Below are 15,840 nucleotides of genomic sequence, written 5' to 3' on the forward strand. Positions count from 1 at the left end.
TTAGGGTCCTGGCCACACCCCTCCCAGCTTTTGCAATAAATTAACCTGGTCCTGATTGGAACTAGGGCACTCCCAAAGTTCCTGAAGTGTTTTTTGTGTTGGGTACATGAAATATTATTCATCTGTTTTTGAAATGTACCCATATACCCCTGGGAATATGGTCACTGCAGTGATCTGCCGTGATGCTGCATGGACATTTGACAGGGAGGGGCCATGTGTACTGCCATGGGAAAGACGGAGAATGAGACCATAGCAAGGTGCTAATCCCCAGGGCAAGAGATTTCCCTGTCCTCATACTGCTATGAGAATATGAGAAATAGCACGAATAGAAAAAACTATTTTTACTCCTCTTTTAATATGGTTCTTGGGCTTGATTCCCTGATTCTTCTGGAATTGTCAATGAGCATTTTAAGCTCTGGCAAGACATATGCTTATTTCTGATTTGCAGAATGATTCAAGTAATGCTCAGCCCTGTGGGAGAGGAGCAAGGCCTTCAGTAGCCTGTTGGGTATTACACTGCATGTCCTACAGCATCCAGGTTATTCCCCAGGTAAAATGAGTCACTTTCTGTAGCTGGGTCCATATGGTGCTCTAGAGAAGTTTCATTTACTGTGCTATATCACGAGGCCTTCATGTCATAATGAAGGCTGCTGCAGGTTCTGTTATGGCTTCAGAAAGCCTTTTCCTGGGTGGGCAGTGTTGTCTAAACCTTGCAGGATGCCAGGACATGTGCCTACTTCCTGCAGTGTTACACAGCCTTGTGGTTGAGTGCTCTGCCCACAAGCACTGATGTATGCCACAGTGCACAGTCCCTCTCGTGGTTGCTTGGGGCTGTGGACTGACTCAGAATGGCTTTGCCGAACACCCAGGTCTCCTGTGGCTTGTGAACCTGGTTCTGTCCTAATACACCATCTCCAGCAATGCTGTGCTGTGAATGGTCTGCAATGATGGTCTGTGAAGTCCATCACTGTGTGTTACATCACTAACAGACTCTGGGCAGCCAGATTCTAGGTCAGCAAGAGCCTCTTTGCCTGCTATAGGTGTTGTCAGTCACAGGAAATCTCCTCATCCTGCATTACCCTCCAATACCCACCAGTGTGGAAGCTGAGCTGTTGGTGGCCATTACTCTGACAGTGTTAGGGGCTGGAAAGTGGGATGGGAAGATATGGCCCTTCTCCCCACCACTCTGATTCTCTTGCAGTACACCCAGCAGGGCTTCCAAGCAGACGTCAATAAAAACCACATTTTTATTAAAACTGTTATGACAAATAAAAAACCTTCACATTTCTTTCAATAACTTGGGATATAAAAAAGAGATTTTTATCTATTATGAAAAGGATTTTGGCCATAAAAAGGTAATTTAAAGAGTCTGAGATGGATGGCAAATAGCATTAATGTCACCCAGAACAAATGGTCCTGCATTACTCAACTGAAAGGCACAAGTGGCTGCCTGTGCAGGTCCTGCTGCTGCTGCAGCTTCTGCTGTGCTTGCCCTGCCTTGTCTCTGGTAAGAGACCCCAGTCACTGGCAGATCCCAGTGTGGCTGCCTCTACACTGAGCCCTTGTGTGGGCAGCAGCTGTCCAGAACTGCTGCTCCAAGGGCAGATGGGGAAAGCAAACAGAGAGCTTTATGTGCCTCAGGCAGTGAACCTTGCTTTGTTTCTTGTGTCCCTTCTCACTCTGTATGCAAGCTCCAGTGTTACTGACCCTTACTGTCGTGCCAAGGACAGCCTGCTGTCCTTACTGCCAGGGGAGCTTTTGAAGAGGGTACTGCCTCTTTCCATGGGTTTTCTCTCCACTCAGAGCTCCTGGGAGAATTTGGCTGGGTCCTGCTCATGGCAGCCTCTTCCTGGGTACTCTAGGCCCCTTAGTCTAAGGGAGGCAAGGTTTTGAGTATAGATTAGAGGATAACATCTTCTGACTGGTTTCAAATTAGTAAGATTTACAATATAGGAAGTTGGACAGTAGATTTTCTGAAGGATTGTTTAGAGGGCCTTCTGTGAGGAAGAGAAGAGCTTCAGATAGGAAGTGCAATGGCGAATGGCCTGGTTCTGAACTGGATGCTTAGTGACATTTTTTGCCTTCAGTTTACAAATTCTTTAGGTGCCTGGGGGTTGGTGTATGACATACCTGCATGGAATTGGTTGGCTCAGTGTCTGTGCAGACAGTAAGCTGTGCTCAGTACAGTTTTTTCAGAGTTTTGATTATACCTGAAGTGTTGCTCTGAAGCAAATACATCTTGGCTCATGGTACACATGGCAGCTGTGTCAGGCTGTATTCAGTGTCCACATCCTGCAGAGGTGGTGCATCTGCTGCACAGCAATGCTTAAGCCATTGACAGAAGACTTTTCAGCACTTTTCAGCATGTGGGTAATCCTTCTGATTTCAAACAATTGCCGGAAATGGCAGTCTGTAACTGGGGTTAATAGTCCTTATTCTTGCATATGGAGACTTTATTTTTTCAAATGTGTATTTCCATTGCTCAGCAATCTCCAGGCATTTCTGGCACAGCAGGATCTGTGTAGGGGCAGAAACATTGAAGTGCTATGTTGAGGGACTGGCTTCTGTTTCAAAGCCCACTGCTGATACTCTCTGAAATATTCTTGATACAGGCTGGGTTTACTATGCCTGATTTTTTCTCTGAGGGAGTGAAGAATCCCATCATCTGCCTGCCCACTGATCTTTTAATATCCTACTTGATGCTGCCTAGTTATTATCTCCTAATTTCTTTCACAATTTTACATCTGCACAGATGGCTTGGCTCTTGACCCATAAGAAACATGAAAACATGATGCAGTGAGTCAGGAAACTTTTGGCAGTAGGTTATTTGTAGGTGAAACAAATGACATAAGATGAAATAAGGAGTTCCAGGGCCTGACCTTGACATATCTGTACTTTTCTAACACACAGAGTAGTCACATAGAATTTTTATGAATTTAGAAGATGAATTTATTAGATGTACAGATCTAATAAGTTTTGTTTTATGGAACTTCTGGGATCTGGCAGGCAGCTCTTGATTCTGTGGAAGGATGCTGAGCCATAAAAAACACTTCAACTCTGCTTGCAAGTTTTCTTCCTGTGAAAAAACTGCTGGGAGCATTGGAAATTCTCCTTATGGGAAGCCACACACTCAACATGCTTTTATGTTTTAAGAACTGAGGCAAAAATTGGGATCTAAGGTATCTGAACATTCTTTACACCATTAGTCAGCAAAGCGTGTTTGTTCGTTATAGGCAGACCAGGCTGAGGAAGTTTTGTCATGTTATACGTGAACATTAGGCACATTTTGCACTTATTTTCTGTAAGCTTTGCAGTGTTTAGTTTTATAGGATGTGTAGTTCAGAGCCAAACCTCTGAAGCTGTCTGTGACAACTGAAGAAGTAAATTCATGTGACCTACTGCTTGTGCCAGGAGAGCTCAGCTGAAGCAAGCCTACAAGTTTCTCCCTTGCAAAGCTCACATAACCACTGCATCTCTAATTGGCAAGTTCTTGGAAAAGGCTCTTCAGCACCAATCCTTCCAAAGTTCAAATTATTAGTAGAAAATTTACATTCATTATCTCATTTTGGATAATGAATGAAACTGAGGTGGCATCAGTTGTGCATGGAGAACAAAGCTAATTTTCTCAAGCACCTTATTGGGTGTAGCTGATTGGTTCAGGTCTATTAACTGCTATTCCCATTTATCAAGAAAGGCTAGAAGGAGGCTAGAGCAATTAAAATTACCTGGGCTTGTTAAGAGGAGCTATAGTAAAGCAGTCTCTCCGTGTAACTTTTCCCGCCTTGCCCTCTGTAAACTGCTGATGTCTGCCCTGGCTGCCAAGAAAACCTATAAGCCAATGCCTCCCTCCCGGTCCATCTTTTGTCCTTTGGACCATAACCTAATCTCTTCCTCTTTTATATTTTTTCTTTTCCTTTTTGTTTGAAAGAGGTGTGAGGCTGTTTCTTAATGAGATATCCTGGCCAAGGCCTTTGCAGTTCCCTTGCAGTCATTAAAACCAGCTCAGGAATTACAGAATGGCTGCTCCGAGATAAACATTTGAGACAGTGGGTGGTTCTCACTGAGTGAGCAGGAAGGAATGGAAAGGTATGGAGCAGACTGGGTCTGTGGGCCTTATCTCTCTAATGACTACAGAGCCATAGCACACTGATCACAATATATTGGACTGAGTGTCTCCAGTGACATAGTATCTTGTACCTAATGAGGGAGAAAGTGCAGCTTGACCACTCTGGGATACTCTCTCTGGGCCTTGCTCTCCACAGGACATATCTAAAGTGGATCTCAGTACTTGGCCCCTCTTTGGTGAGGTGAATCCTGAGTTCTAATGAGGTGCTTTTTGAGATGGTTACAATAGATGGAATCCACCAAAATGTTTATCTTCATCCACAGAAGCCCAAATATTTTGAAATATAGGAAATGGAGCTACATACCAGTTAGCATTTGGAGGCTTCCTGTCCCACTCCTATTCCAGAAGATTACTTTTTTGCTCAATTTTTGAGCTGCATCAGCCTGAGGGAAGGAAGAAAGGCAGTTGGATTCTTGCTTTAGAATAGTGGGTTGCTAGATTGCTTGGAAATGCATGTGAATTAGTCAAAATTACCCCCCTAGCTTTGTTTCCATAGCCCACTTCTGTCCTTGTAACAACCTCTAGCAGTACACACTGGGGATGCCAGAGGAGAACTTACATTCAAGCTGTTTCCTACTGCACCATGGACTGTCAGCCCTTCCCTTTGCAGCACTTGTCACCTTGCAGTGGCAGCAGCAATGCTAGGCCTGTAAGTGTAGTTGATTTATGTTAACTGTTGAAACAATAATGTTTAATCTGTAAAGTGCTAATCTATTTTTTATGTTGATTATGAATAGGCCAGCTGTGCCTACTTTCCTATTCATAGAGTTTAGTGAACAAGCCCGTTTCACAGGCTGGGTTTGGAGGGTAATTTACATGAGAGCAGACACTACTTTAAGGAAAGTAAATCAGCTGGGTTACACCCTTGAAGCAGGGATTTGGCAGCCCTGCACTAAGATCTGGGTGCGAGAAAAAAAACCATGGGAGGAAGAGGGAAGGGACAGATAATAAGCGAACCGTAGAAGAGGCAGACAGATCAGAGCAGACATGTGAAAAGTAGGGGAAATATGGTCAGGAGAAGAAAGGAAAAGTTGATGTTCTGAGGAGGGATTGACAAGAAGGAAACAGGACAGGATGTGGCTGGTTTAGCATAGGACTTTACTCTTTGTATCAGTGCAGGGAGCTCAGGGCTCCATGGTTTGTATGACTGGTCATTAGGGATGGTCTAATGAATGGTGCCAATGACACTATTGGTGAAGTCAGTTGTGGATTTAATTTGTTGTGCAGTTATCTCTCTTGAGGAACTTTTATTGATCTCTGTATGTTTTTTTCCTGAGAGTTGGCTGCAAAGGATACAAACTCCAGGGCCTCATCCAGACCTCTTTGTAAGTTATTCTACCTCAGCTTCTGTGTAGTCCCTGCACCTTGGTCTCTGGTATGGAGTGCTGAATATCTGTCTTTCACATTAACTTGTCTGCCATGTCTGCTGGTGTTTCAATCTCCATCAAGGCGCAGTTAACACCAGTAACTGGCTTATTAGCTTTACATCTTCGGCAGAGCTTTACGACCTTTTAAGTATAATTCTTCTAAAATAGTGACCTTATTTTATCCCTTTCTTCATACCAGTTCAGTTCAGGCATGGCTGCCCACATCTGCCAGACTGCATGTACTGCCAGGTCCACCTTAGATCCCTACTCCTACTTCCCTGTTCTATTAATGTGGGGCAGTGTTGTGCTTCAGTAAGACTTCAGGCTTTCTTGTATCTATGCAATTATAACCAAAGCCAGAGAAAGGATATAACTGGGCAGAATCTGTCTGGCACTGGGCTTTGCCCTCTGCTTGTCATCATTGTACTGTGCCTCTGTCCACCCTGGTGACAGGCTGCTGGATTGTCCAATGCTGCTTCTGTCATTCCTGCTCTTTGTCCCAGGTGATGAAGATCATCAGAGGGCTGGAACACCTCTCCTGTGAGCACAGGATGAGAGAGTTGAGGTTTTTCAGCCTGGAGGAGGACTGGGGGAGACATCATAGCACCTTCCAGCACCTAAAGGGGACCTACAAGAGAGCTGGAGAGGGACTTTTACAAGGGTCTGGTAGTGATAGGACAAGGGGGAATGACTTCCAAATGAAAGACAGTAGATTTAGATTAGATATTAGGAAAAAATTATTTTCTGTGGTGGTCATGAGGTACTGGAACAGAGAAATCGTGTCTGTCTCATTCCTAGAAGTGTTTAAAGCCAGGCTGGATGGGGCTTTGAGCAATCTGGTTTAGTGGAAGGTGCCCCTATCCATGGTAGGGAGGTTCGAACTAGATGTTTAGGGTCCGTTCTAACCCAAACCATGATGCTGTGAAACAAAATGCAGTCCTGTCCGGCACACGCACTGCAGGAACCCTCCACTCCTCCTGCACACCCTGCCTCTGCACACACACAAATACCATCCTGATCCTATTCTTCATTTGCCTCTCTGTGCATGGATTTTGCCTACCATTCCTCATACAAGCTGTGTACACAAATGCCCTGCTCCATGCTTCCTTTTTAACTCTGTGCTCAAGCCCTGGCACAGCTTCACTTCCTGACCAAGTCCTTGTACCCGACCTCTTCCAAACATCCCCTCATCACACTCCGTATAGTCACATAAAGCTGCCCATACACATTTCCCCCCAGCCACCTTGCTTTGTCTTATATATTTCTTGAAGCCCTCAGGCTCTCAAAGCTGAATCAGAGGCATTTAAGATGAGGCACGGGTGATGTGCGTCCCATATATCCTCAGGCTCTGGCAGCTGGTTATTTCTCACAGGAGTGCTGCTGTTGTGCAGGCTCACTGCTGACAGGGCCCTTGGGGCATCTCTGTGGTCCTCTCTGAGCCTTCCCCTGCCCCTGTGACTAACATGGAGCTTGTTTATTGTGGCTCCTTGATCCTTTCCTACACAGGTTTCAGCAAGTGTGTGGCAGGAATGTGTTTGTATCTGGAGTCAAAATAGTCTTGGAAGTTCATTTGCTCTGGGTGTTTTGTTAAATCTAACCTTCTTGCTTATGTGGCAGCTGGCCTCATCTCTGTAGCATTTCGAGTGAGGCTCTATCTTGGTACAGGTAAGAAATTTTTCACATTGAGAACTACCAGTCATGGCAATAACTTCCCCAGGGATGTGGTAGAGACCTCATCATTGGAGATTTTTAAGGCTTCCTTTCCCATGAAAAGTTAAACCAGGCCATCTTTTGAGGTCACTTCCAACCAGACCTTTTCTGTGATTTGATGATTCTTTACAAATGTTCTATCTTTGCACCAGGCTGCTGGCAGCTGTAGGGGTGATATGTCATTTGGGAATATGTCTTCAGGAATTCAGCCAAGGGGTTCTGTGTGTTGGGGACCTCCATGTATCTACTACATGTGTGGCTCAAGAGACATTGGGATTTTGAGGGGGTGGGGGACAATTGGTATGTTTTCACCTGTCATTTGTGAGCATTAGCACTTGATGTCTAGATTCAGAACTCAAAATTTGGTCATTGTTGATTATAAGGTCAAGGCTTTAGGCATGCTTGACAGAAAGTTAGTGACATTCTCTGTTGTGATGTGAAAGGAGTTAGAAGGGATGGCTTGACTGATGAGATTAGGAACTGTGCTTTAGCTCTGTTGAATGTAAACAGAGATATGACTGAAAGAAGATGACTGAGAAACAGGCTGAAATTGTAGTTTGGCTAGAAGCAGGCTGATGTAGAGTACAGAGCCAGAACTACAAGTCAGCAGAAAGGAAGTGGGAATTTTATGTGAGCTGTTATCCAGATGCAGTGGTGGGGGTAGAGGTTGTGAGCAGAGCTTTGTGTAACATCTCCAAAAAGCTGGGAAAAGGATAAGCCAGCTGCTTAGATATACTAAGAGAGCAATTAAAAGAGCAGAAGGCTGAGGAGACTTTTCCCTTCCTTTGGAGCTACGGGGGTATTCCTGCTATGTTAGCACTTTCAGCTTTATTGCTTGGGAGCTGAAGAGCTGCAAGGAACACAGAAAGCCTTGAAAATCTTAATATAAAGGGGCCACTACTGCTCTACCTCAGCCATGGAATAAAAATCCCTTTGGGCAGATGGGATGCAGCAGAGTTGTCTTCTGCTGTGCTTCCACTGTGCACTGGTGTAACAAATGAGACCCTCCTTTGTTAGCAGGGGGGGGAAGAGAAAGAATGCTTTCAATTAAAATAGAAAAGATGGCTGGGAGTGGTGTCATTGTGTACTCTTGAAGGATTGTGATTACAGTCTGTCTGAACAACTGACCAGTGTGGCTCCATCCTCACAGACAGAAGAGATGCAGAGGAAGTAGTATTTCCCCAAAAAGAGAGAAAAGAGTGGATTTAATGAGCATTGCTCAACTGGGAGAAAGATAAAAGAGCAAATTAAACGGGGCATTTGTATGTGCAAGGGAAGAGCAAGGAAACATCTGCCCCATAGCCTGCACTGTTGGGGTGAATAAATAGCTCACAAGTCATTTTTTTTTTCCAGCACAATGAAATGGAAAGCAAACAGGATTATATAGGTGTATACACACCTTGGCTTTATTTTGGTCTGTGCTTTGGTCTGTGCATTTTGCATAGGCTGTCAGAATCTTATGTCATGCAAAATAGAGTGCACAGTGACAGTGTTTACTGTGCACATAGAGAGGCTGCAGTTTTACATCTTTGCTTTCCACACAAGCATAGTTGTTTGTGGACTCTTGCTTGACCATTAGGATAAGGAAGCACTGGCTGCTGTTGGAGGCCAGTGACAGACAGGCTGGGCTGCAGAAATGGTTTATCAGGAAGACGACTAGCTGCATAAGATCTTATGTTATATTCTGAGGTGGAAAGAAGAGGGATGCTGAACAGGTCACAGGTCATTGTGCTAATTAACTACATCTGGGGACAGAAAATAAGCATTTTCTCAATGTCCATGCTAGTGTTAGAGGGACTGTTAATCCCTTTGTTATCACTTGGGGATTCTGAGGAAGTAGTTGATTCAGTCATGTAGGGTTCTTCCACCTTCCATCTTCTCCACAGAGAAGTGAACTGGATTTGCAGCTTAAAATTTTGGTGTAGCTTCCAACAGTAAAACCTTTCCCTTGGTAATGGACATTTTTGAGAAATAGAATTTCTTGGAATGTAATTCTGTGTATGAGGTTATAAACATGAGGGAAAGCTACCTGTATGTAGTACTTTGATCAGGAATAATGTTCACACACACACGTGGATGGATTAAAAACTTATTTGGAGACATCCCAGCTTTGCAGTTTCCTTTCTCTGGTTTCATCTATATATTTGTGCTACCAAAGATGATGTGCTAGCCCTGCAGATGATGTCTGGACTCTGCTTCTTCATAGTTTAGCTTGATATCTGCCTTACATCAGCAGAAGTATATTGTGCAGTTTCTCTGCTTTCAGTGTGCTTTGTGAAACCAGCACCTGGACAAAGAACAGCTGAATGAAACTAAACACGGGAGAGGCTGTGGTGAAATTCTATTGGAAAACCTGTAGAACTCCCAACTGTTGAAAGCATCTCTGGGTGCTGAGCTAATCTGTTAATTTTAGCATCCTGTGTCTCTAGAAGGTAGTAGGACATCCAGTAGCTTAATTGGTGAAAAACATTTATCTCCTTGTGCCAGTCAGGATGATGTTCCTGAGCCAGTTGTGTTCCAGTCTGGCCATCACAATCCTTGCTTTTGTTAAGCTGGATGTCGTTTATTTGTGGGAGCCATGGATAACTGGCTCACCTTTTAGAGAGATGGGAGATGAGGTCCACCTCACACAAGGGTCTCAGAAGACATACTTCTGCTCTGTTTGCTCATTGCTCTTACTGCCTGTTGTAGCTGTCACCACTGAGATCCAGATTTCGATCTGGGATGAGTGATAGTCTCAGACAGTTCTGCCTTGTCTTAAGGATCTGACTTACTCAGGAAAATAAATGAAGCTACCACAAGTGTGTCTGAGCATAGACTATTATGCAGGAGTCATCAGGGATGGAATAAAAGGTGCTTTTCCTCAAGGTATAGCTCTGTAGTGATTAAAGGTACTATAGCAATAGTATCAGTCAAGTAGACTGATACTATTGCTGCACAGCTCAATGGGTGGATGTGATGAGTACAAGAGTGGCTTTGTGTAGGCTTTTCCACTGCTTGTGTAGCCAAAAGAGACTGCAGAAGAAAGATCATTGGTGAGCAGATCAGGAAGTTGCCAGGATCACAGGTATTGGACAATGAATGAGTGAGCAAACATTGGTCTCTGGCTGAAGGGGAATCAAGGACTCTTCCTTTAGCAGAGTTCATTTTCTGTAACACTAATGCCTTTGTAAGTGAGAAATGCTGTTGGTAGGATCCAAGAGAAGATTCTCAGGGTTTTAGCAGGTAGTGGGCTGCAGAGGTCCAAAGTGGTTCAAGGTACAAATAACAGGAAAAAGTGAACTTACACCTGAGTCCCAGCCCTTTTTCTGGAAGAAATGCTGATGGTTGATGGACAGCCCTGATTTTGTGCTTTTGTTGTGAAATGTTAGCAGTGATTAACAAAGTTAGCAGTGATTGGCATGCCAGGAACAAATGTGTACCATTGGCATGTGAAGTGACATGTTTGTGGCTGTGTTTAATAACTGTTGTATATGTATTATACAGATAGGTTTTTAAAAGCAAAGCTAAAAATTTGGTCCTTATAGATTATACAAGGGCAGATTTCTAGATGTCTTGACAGCCCTAATTCTGCTTGCTGAAGGATGAGTGCTGTTGCATAGTGTGGCCCAGCATCACTTGGGATATCAAGTAGAAACAATGTTAGACCTCAGCTCTTCCAAATTCTAGGCAGGCACCTTATTGCATATCTCCCCTTGAAAAGAACCACCTTACTTTTCCATCCTGTGCACTGAAAGATGTAGGGATTTTCTGTAATAAGCCATAGGTAATTGTTTCAGTGCATGAGAACACACAGATGACTTTACCTGCATTCATTTGGATGCAGCATATACCTCTCTATATATGCGCACGTATATGTAAATGTAATATGAACAGCAGCGAATCCATTGAAAACAAAACCACTATTCTATATGCATCTACAATATTATTAAAAATATTGAATTAATAAATACATGTTCTTGACAGATGAATTTAGAAACCATCAATTAAGCTTGGCATTCATTAAGTGGGGAGAAGTCCAATCAGATTTCACTGACTCCACAAAGCCGCCTATAAATTGTGGGCTTTTTGTTCTGATGTTTGATGAATTATTCTTCATAATCCACTGTCTACTGTGATAAATCTAATCTTTCAGTTTTTGCTGTCTTAATAATTCTCAGAGCAACACTGTGACATTTTGTTTTCGTAGAGGGGATAGACGGAAAAAAACCCTCCCTGTCTGGGAAGTATATTGGCTCTACAACAGTTATGTTTTTCTCACACTTAGAGCTCTGGTCTTGCAGACTTGCAGGGATCAGTGAGCCCTTGGCAACATGAGCCATTGTATGTATCTTGTTGAAAAGATGACCAGCCTAGGATGAGATTCACGTTCCTTAAACCAGGAGGGCCATTCAATTTGAGAGCAATAGTGTTCTAGTGTTGATACAATGAATTCCAAAAGTCCTGATGCCTTCTGTTAGGGATCCGGCATCTCACTGCTCCCTAAATTTGTCTGGAACAAACTGCTGACATATGGCCGATGTTCATCACAGTGGCAGAGAAGAGCCACCACATCTCATGTAGAATGATGTTATATAATGTTGGGCTGGGGAAGGGCTCCATGACTTAGGCTCCTGCTCTGGAGTACCGTGCTAGCAGCCTTTCTGGAGAGGGAAGAGAACATACCTCTCTGTGAAGTGGGCAAGTTGAAACCAGGCAGTAATAATCCATCATTTGCTGCAAAACATGGATACAAAAAGGTTGGGATTAAGAGGCAATATATTTCAAAAGAAATTAGCTAGCAAGACATGCACATTTAACTTTTATGGTTTAGAGATTAAGATATCAGGCTGGAACTTGGGATATCTGGGTTAAATCCCAGCTCTGTCAAAGATTTCTCAGAACGTGCTAGGCAGGTCATGCAAGGTAATACTTTCAGAAAGGACTCAGGATTTGGGAGCTTAAATTCAATTGATTTCCAGTATCTTCCTAAGTGTTTAAGGACAGGATTTGCAAAAAATACTGAGGCATCCTGGTGCCCAGCATTGTGGCATCAGGTGGTATGTGCTGCCGACCTTGCGAAGAGCAACTGTGCTTTGGGAAAGCACTTCAGCGTGTGAGGAAGCCTGTAGCTGACATCTGAGAATTCCTGGAAAGCATAAGTTTGTGCAAGGCCCATGGTGGCTGTGCATATCATACCATGGCACTCTGGGCTTAATGTGGTCTCTAGGTGCAACCTCAGCACAAATACATACTAGTAAGTGTTGAAGTAGATAGATCCTGTTAGAGCTTTTATATCAGTTCCTTGAGATGTGAATACTAATACCAACAATCATGCATATTTTGCATATTTAAAATTAAATGAGCTTCATTTTTCAGAATTAAATAGTCAGGGCTGTGTTTCCAGCAAGTGAAGTACAGCACACATTCATTTGCTGGTGGAGCATGTGCTTGATGGGGACCTGGCTTGCACAAGGAGCAAGGGAAACCACTGTGTGCAGGGACACTACTCACCTGTACAGCTGTAAACCTGCAGCTGGCTGTCCTGTTCCTTTGAAAGAGCAGCCCTAAAGTTCCTTTTAGACCTTTATTAAACCTGTTGGGAAACTATGCCTGTTTCATCTCCTGCCAGGATTACAGATGGTAACAGTGAGTTTGATCAGGCCGTTTGAGACCAGCTGTAGGCTGGAAAAAACTTGAGAGTTCCTGAAGTCAGGTGGTCTCCAAGACTGTCCCAGACCTTTGCTTGCTAATCATCCATTCTGGAAATGACAGTTTTTGTTAAAGATGCTTGTGAGCAGTAAGAGCCTGCAGCCTATTTCAAGAACTCCCTGCTTCCATGAAGTGGGTGCAGCCACCTTTCCTTGGAAAGACCCCACTCCCTGACAAGCAGTGTGGGACCTAGGCTTGCCTCTTCTCTGCTTCCATGTCACACTCCCTCTTTCTCACTTTTGCATGTCTGGGACACACAGCCTGCAGCAGAGGCATTAGCTGCCTCCAGCAAGCTGAGAAAAGACAATTCCATAATGAACGAGGGTCATTTGCTAAGTGGGGGGTCCTGGAGCCCAGCCATGATTGTGCTTCTGTTTTATCTCAGCCTCACACCTGCTCATGTAATGGCTTGGCTGTGATCTGCTCCCTCCCCCTGTGCATGCTCTGCCCTTCTGCTCCTGGGGTATCCATCAATTCTCTGTCCCTATTGCCTTGCTGTCTTTGTCTGCAGCCTGTGAACGTGCACAAAATTGCCCTGGAATTGTGGGAGGGCCACTGAGCTGGCTTTATCAGACATGACTGTTAACCTGACTTCCATGTCCTAAGTAGCAAGATTTTAAATGAAACTCTTCCATCCAAAATAACTCCTAGACACAGCCTTCTTCAACTATGTTTCTTTAGAAAACTTAGTCACATGATAATGAGGTATATATTATTCCTGCCAGAGGGAACATGTGCAGCTTTTTTTTCCCCCTGCATGCATTCAGTTCTCGTGAAAATGGCTGGATTGACAGTGTAGGCAATTAAGAGATTTTGAAATCCAGAGCAGATGGAATTTTACCCAAGTTATATATGATCTTACTATAAATGTACCTTACTGGATTCAAGCCATCTTTGGGGGTTGTTACCCAGCTTTATGACAGTTAGTAACCACTTTGTAAAGGTTACATCCCTGTGATACAAGGATGTAGGGTAGTGAGAGAATTGAAGAAAATCCCAGCTCGACCTCATGTGGCAGGTTCTCTGTTTGCATTTTTTTCTTCCTTAAGGGATCTTACAGCCCAGCAGGCTCTTGGCCACCTTAAATCTTTACCCTTAACGATCCTTTCTTCAGGGAATACATAATCTTCACATAAAGGTAAAAGTCCCTGTGTCTTGAGCACATTTTCTCTTGAGACACAAGTGTCAATAGGTTTGAATTATGGACCTGCTGTAATTAAAAAACACATAACTAGTTGTTTTTAAATGCAGTTGTTTTACTTAATTGATTTTGCCGCCAGGACCAAAGGGAATTAATTAAATAAATAAAATGAACCTTCCTAGTGAATTACTGGAGGCAGCCGAGTTGGTACCTAATTACTGCAAATGCTCCAGTTTGTTGCTAGCAGTAGTTTTCTGTGGAAGGGCTGGGAGAGAAGGGGTAGGGTGGTGTGGGAGGGGGCTCATTCCTTGGCAGCTGCAGGAGGGAACAAGCTGCTCCTTGTAGTATTTTTCTTCCTTTTCAGCAAAAAGAATATTCGTTTAAGGCTTTGCACGAAGACTTTGCTTAGAAGGTCTTTATTCATATTTAATTGCTAGGTTGCTGCAGCTCCCATCTTTAATTACCTTTTAAAAAGCAGGTTATAAAAATGCACTGACATTCTTTCTTTTTTGCTACTGCATAAATTACAGGCTTCTCAACTGCTTACTTGAAATCAGTTGAGCCTGCGAGAAGGGTAGGACAGGTTCCTTTGCTGACTTCAGAGCTTATGTTCACCTTGCCCTGCAGAGCAGGACAGAAATCCTCAACTATCAATACATGAACTGTGCCTGAAGCCACATATCTGTGTTGGCCCTTCCTGTGAGCTGACTGACTGTGTGGAGGGGCCTGGCTCATCAGCTAGGCTGAAATTGCACTACCACGGTTGTAGTGTTTGCAGAGCCTGTGCTTCCTGGTGCTGCCAGGAGGGTCTCTAGCAGGGTGCTGTGTTATGCAGGGGAGGTGGGCCTTGGCCTCACCCATGTCTACCTTGGATTTTGCTTCCTGGACCTGCTCCTGGTAAATCTACTTCATCTGCAACTTTCCTTGTAGTCCAGTCCTGAATTTCTCAGCCAGAGCTTCTAATAATTTCCTCTCCTGCTTGCCAAGTGCTTTGCTGATTGGTGCTTTTCCTGAGCTGAGAGCCCTGGTTACTTTTATGGAAGGTGTGGCAAAGTCCATCACATTAAACACATTTTTAGGCCAAGTTGTTTTGGTTGAAACAGCAATTTTTGTCCCCTTGCCCTGAATGCGGCCCTTAACCACTGTTCCCCAGTCGTGTGCTGGCTTTTACCAAGTAAGCTTGCTGCTGCTGTAATGCACAGGAATGCACACTGTCAGGTTTCAGGGATGATGGTGGGTGGTATTAAATATCTGCAAAAGAAATACGTGCAAAGGAGCAGCTGTTGGCTTCTGCACCCAGGATGCTGACCATAATCACTCCAAGCCGTTTTCAGAACAGCCTGAAGAAGTCTCTCACACACTGCCTGGCCACTACAAGTCCAAGATGAAATGTGCTCCTGGGACTCTGTCACAGGTTTCCATAAGCAGAGTATCTCCAGGGCATTTGTGTGTTTGGCAGGCTTCACTCAGAGGCCAAACAATGACAAAGCTAAGAGTGGGAACAGAACAACTATGAAAGGGCTGAGTCTGCCCAGCTTTGGCACATGAACTCTTTGGCCTGTGGGCAGGGCTTTCCTGTGCATGGCCTCTGTTACCCCAAGCTGATGCTTCTTTCTCTTCTCTTGGCAGATAAAAGAGCTCTTTATGAGTTTTGAGGACACTCCCTTGGGAGCAGCATCACTAGCCCAGGTACACAAAGCAGTGCTGCAGGATGGGAGAACGGTGGCAGTGAAAATCCAGCACCCCAAGGTCCAAGCTCAGAGCTCCAAGGATATTTTGCTCATGGAGGTAAAATTACATGTTGA

General features: G+C 44.0%; 1 protein-coding gene across 5 annotated transcripts in view; it reads left to right on the forward strand.

Moving 5' to 3' along the window:
• Positions 1-15,840, forward strand: part of ADCK1 (aarF domain containing kinase 1) — a 73,706-nt gene that overhangs the window by 34,985 nt on the left and 22,881 nt on the right. For 4 of the 5 annotated variants that reach the window (XM_059850072.1, XM_059850075.1, XM_059850071.1 and 1 more), the window contains one exon: positions 15,665-15,823. The exons of the other annotated variant lie outside the window; for it this stretch is intronic. In XM_059850072.1, the coding sequence (XP_059706055.1) occupies positions 15,665-15,823 (159 nt within the window). The remainder of the gene's footprint in view (positions 1-15,664; positions 15,824-15,840) is intronic. 5 annotated transcript variants of the gene reach the window in all.

The sequence above is a fragment of the Haemorhous mexicanus genome, chromosome 6, assembly GCF_027477595.1.
Source record: "Haemorhous mexicanus isolate bHaeMex1 chromosome 6, bHaeMex1.pri, whole genome shotgun sequence".
NCBI classification, from domain to species: Eukaryota; Metazoa; Chordata; class Aves; order Passeriformes; family Fringillidae; genus Haemorhous; species Haemorhous mexicanus.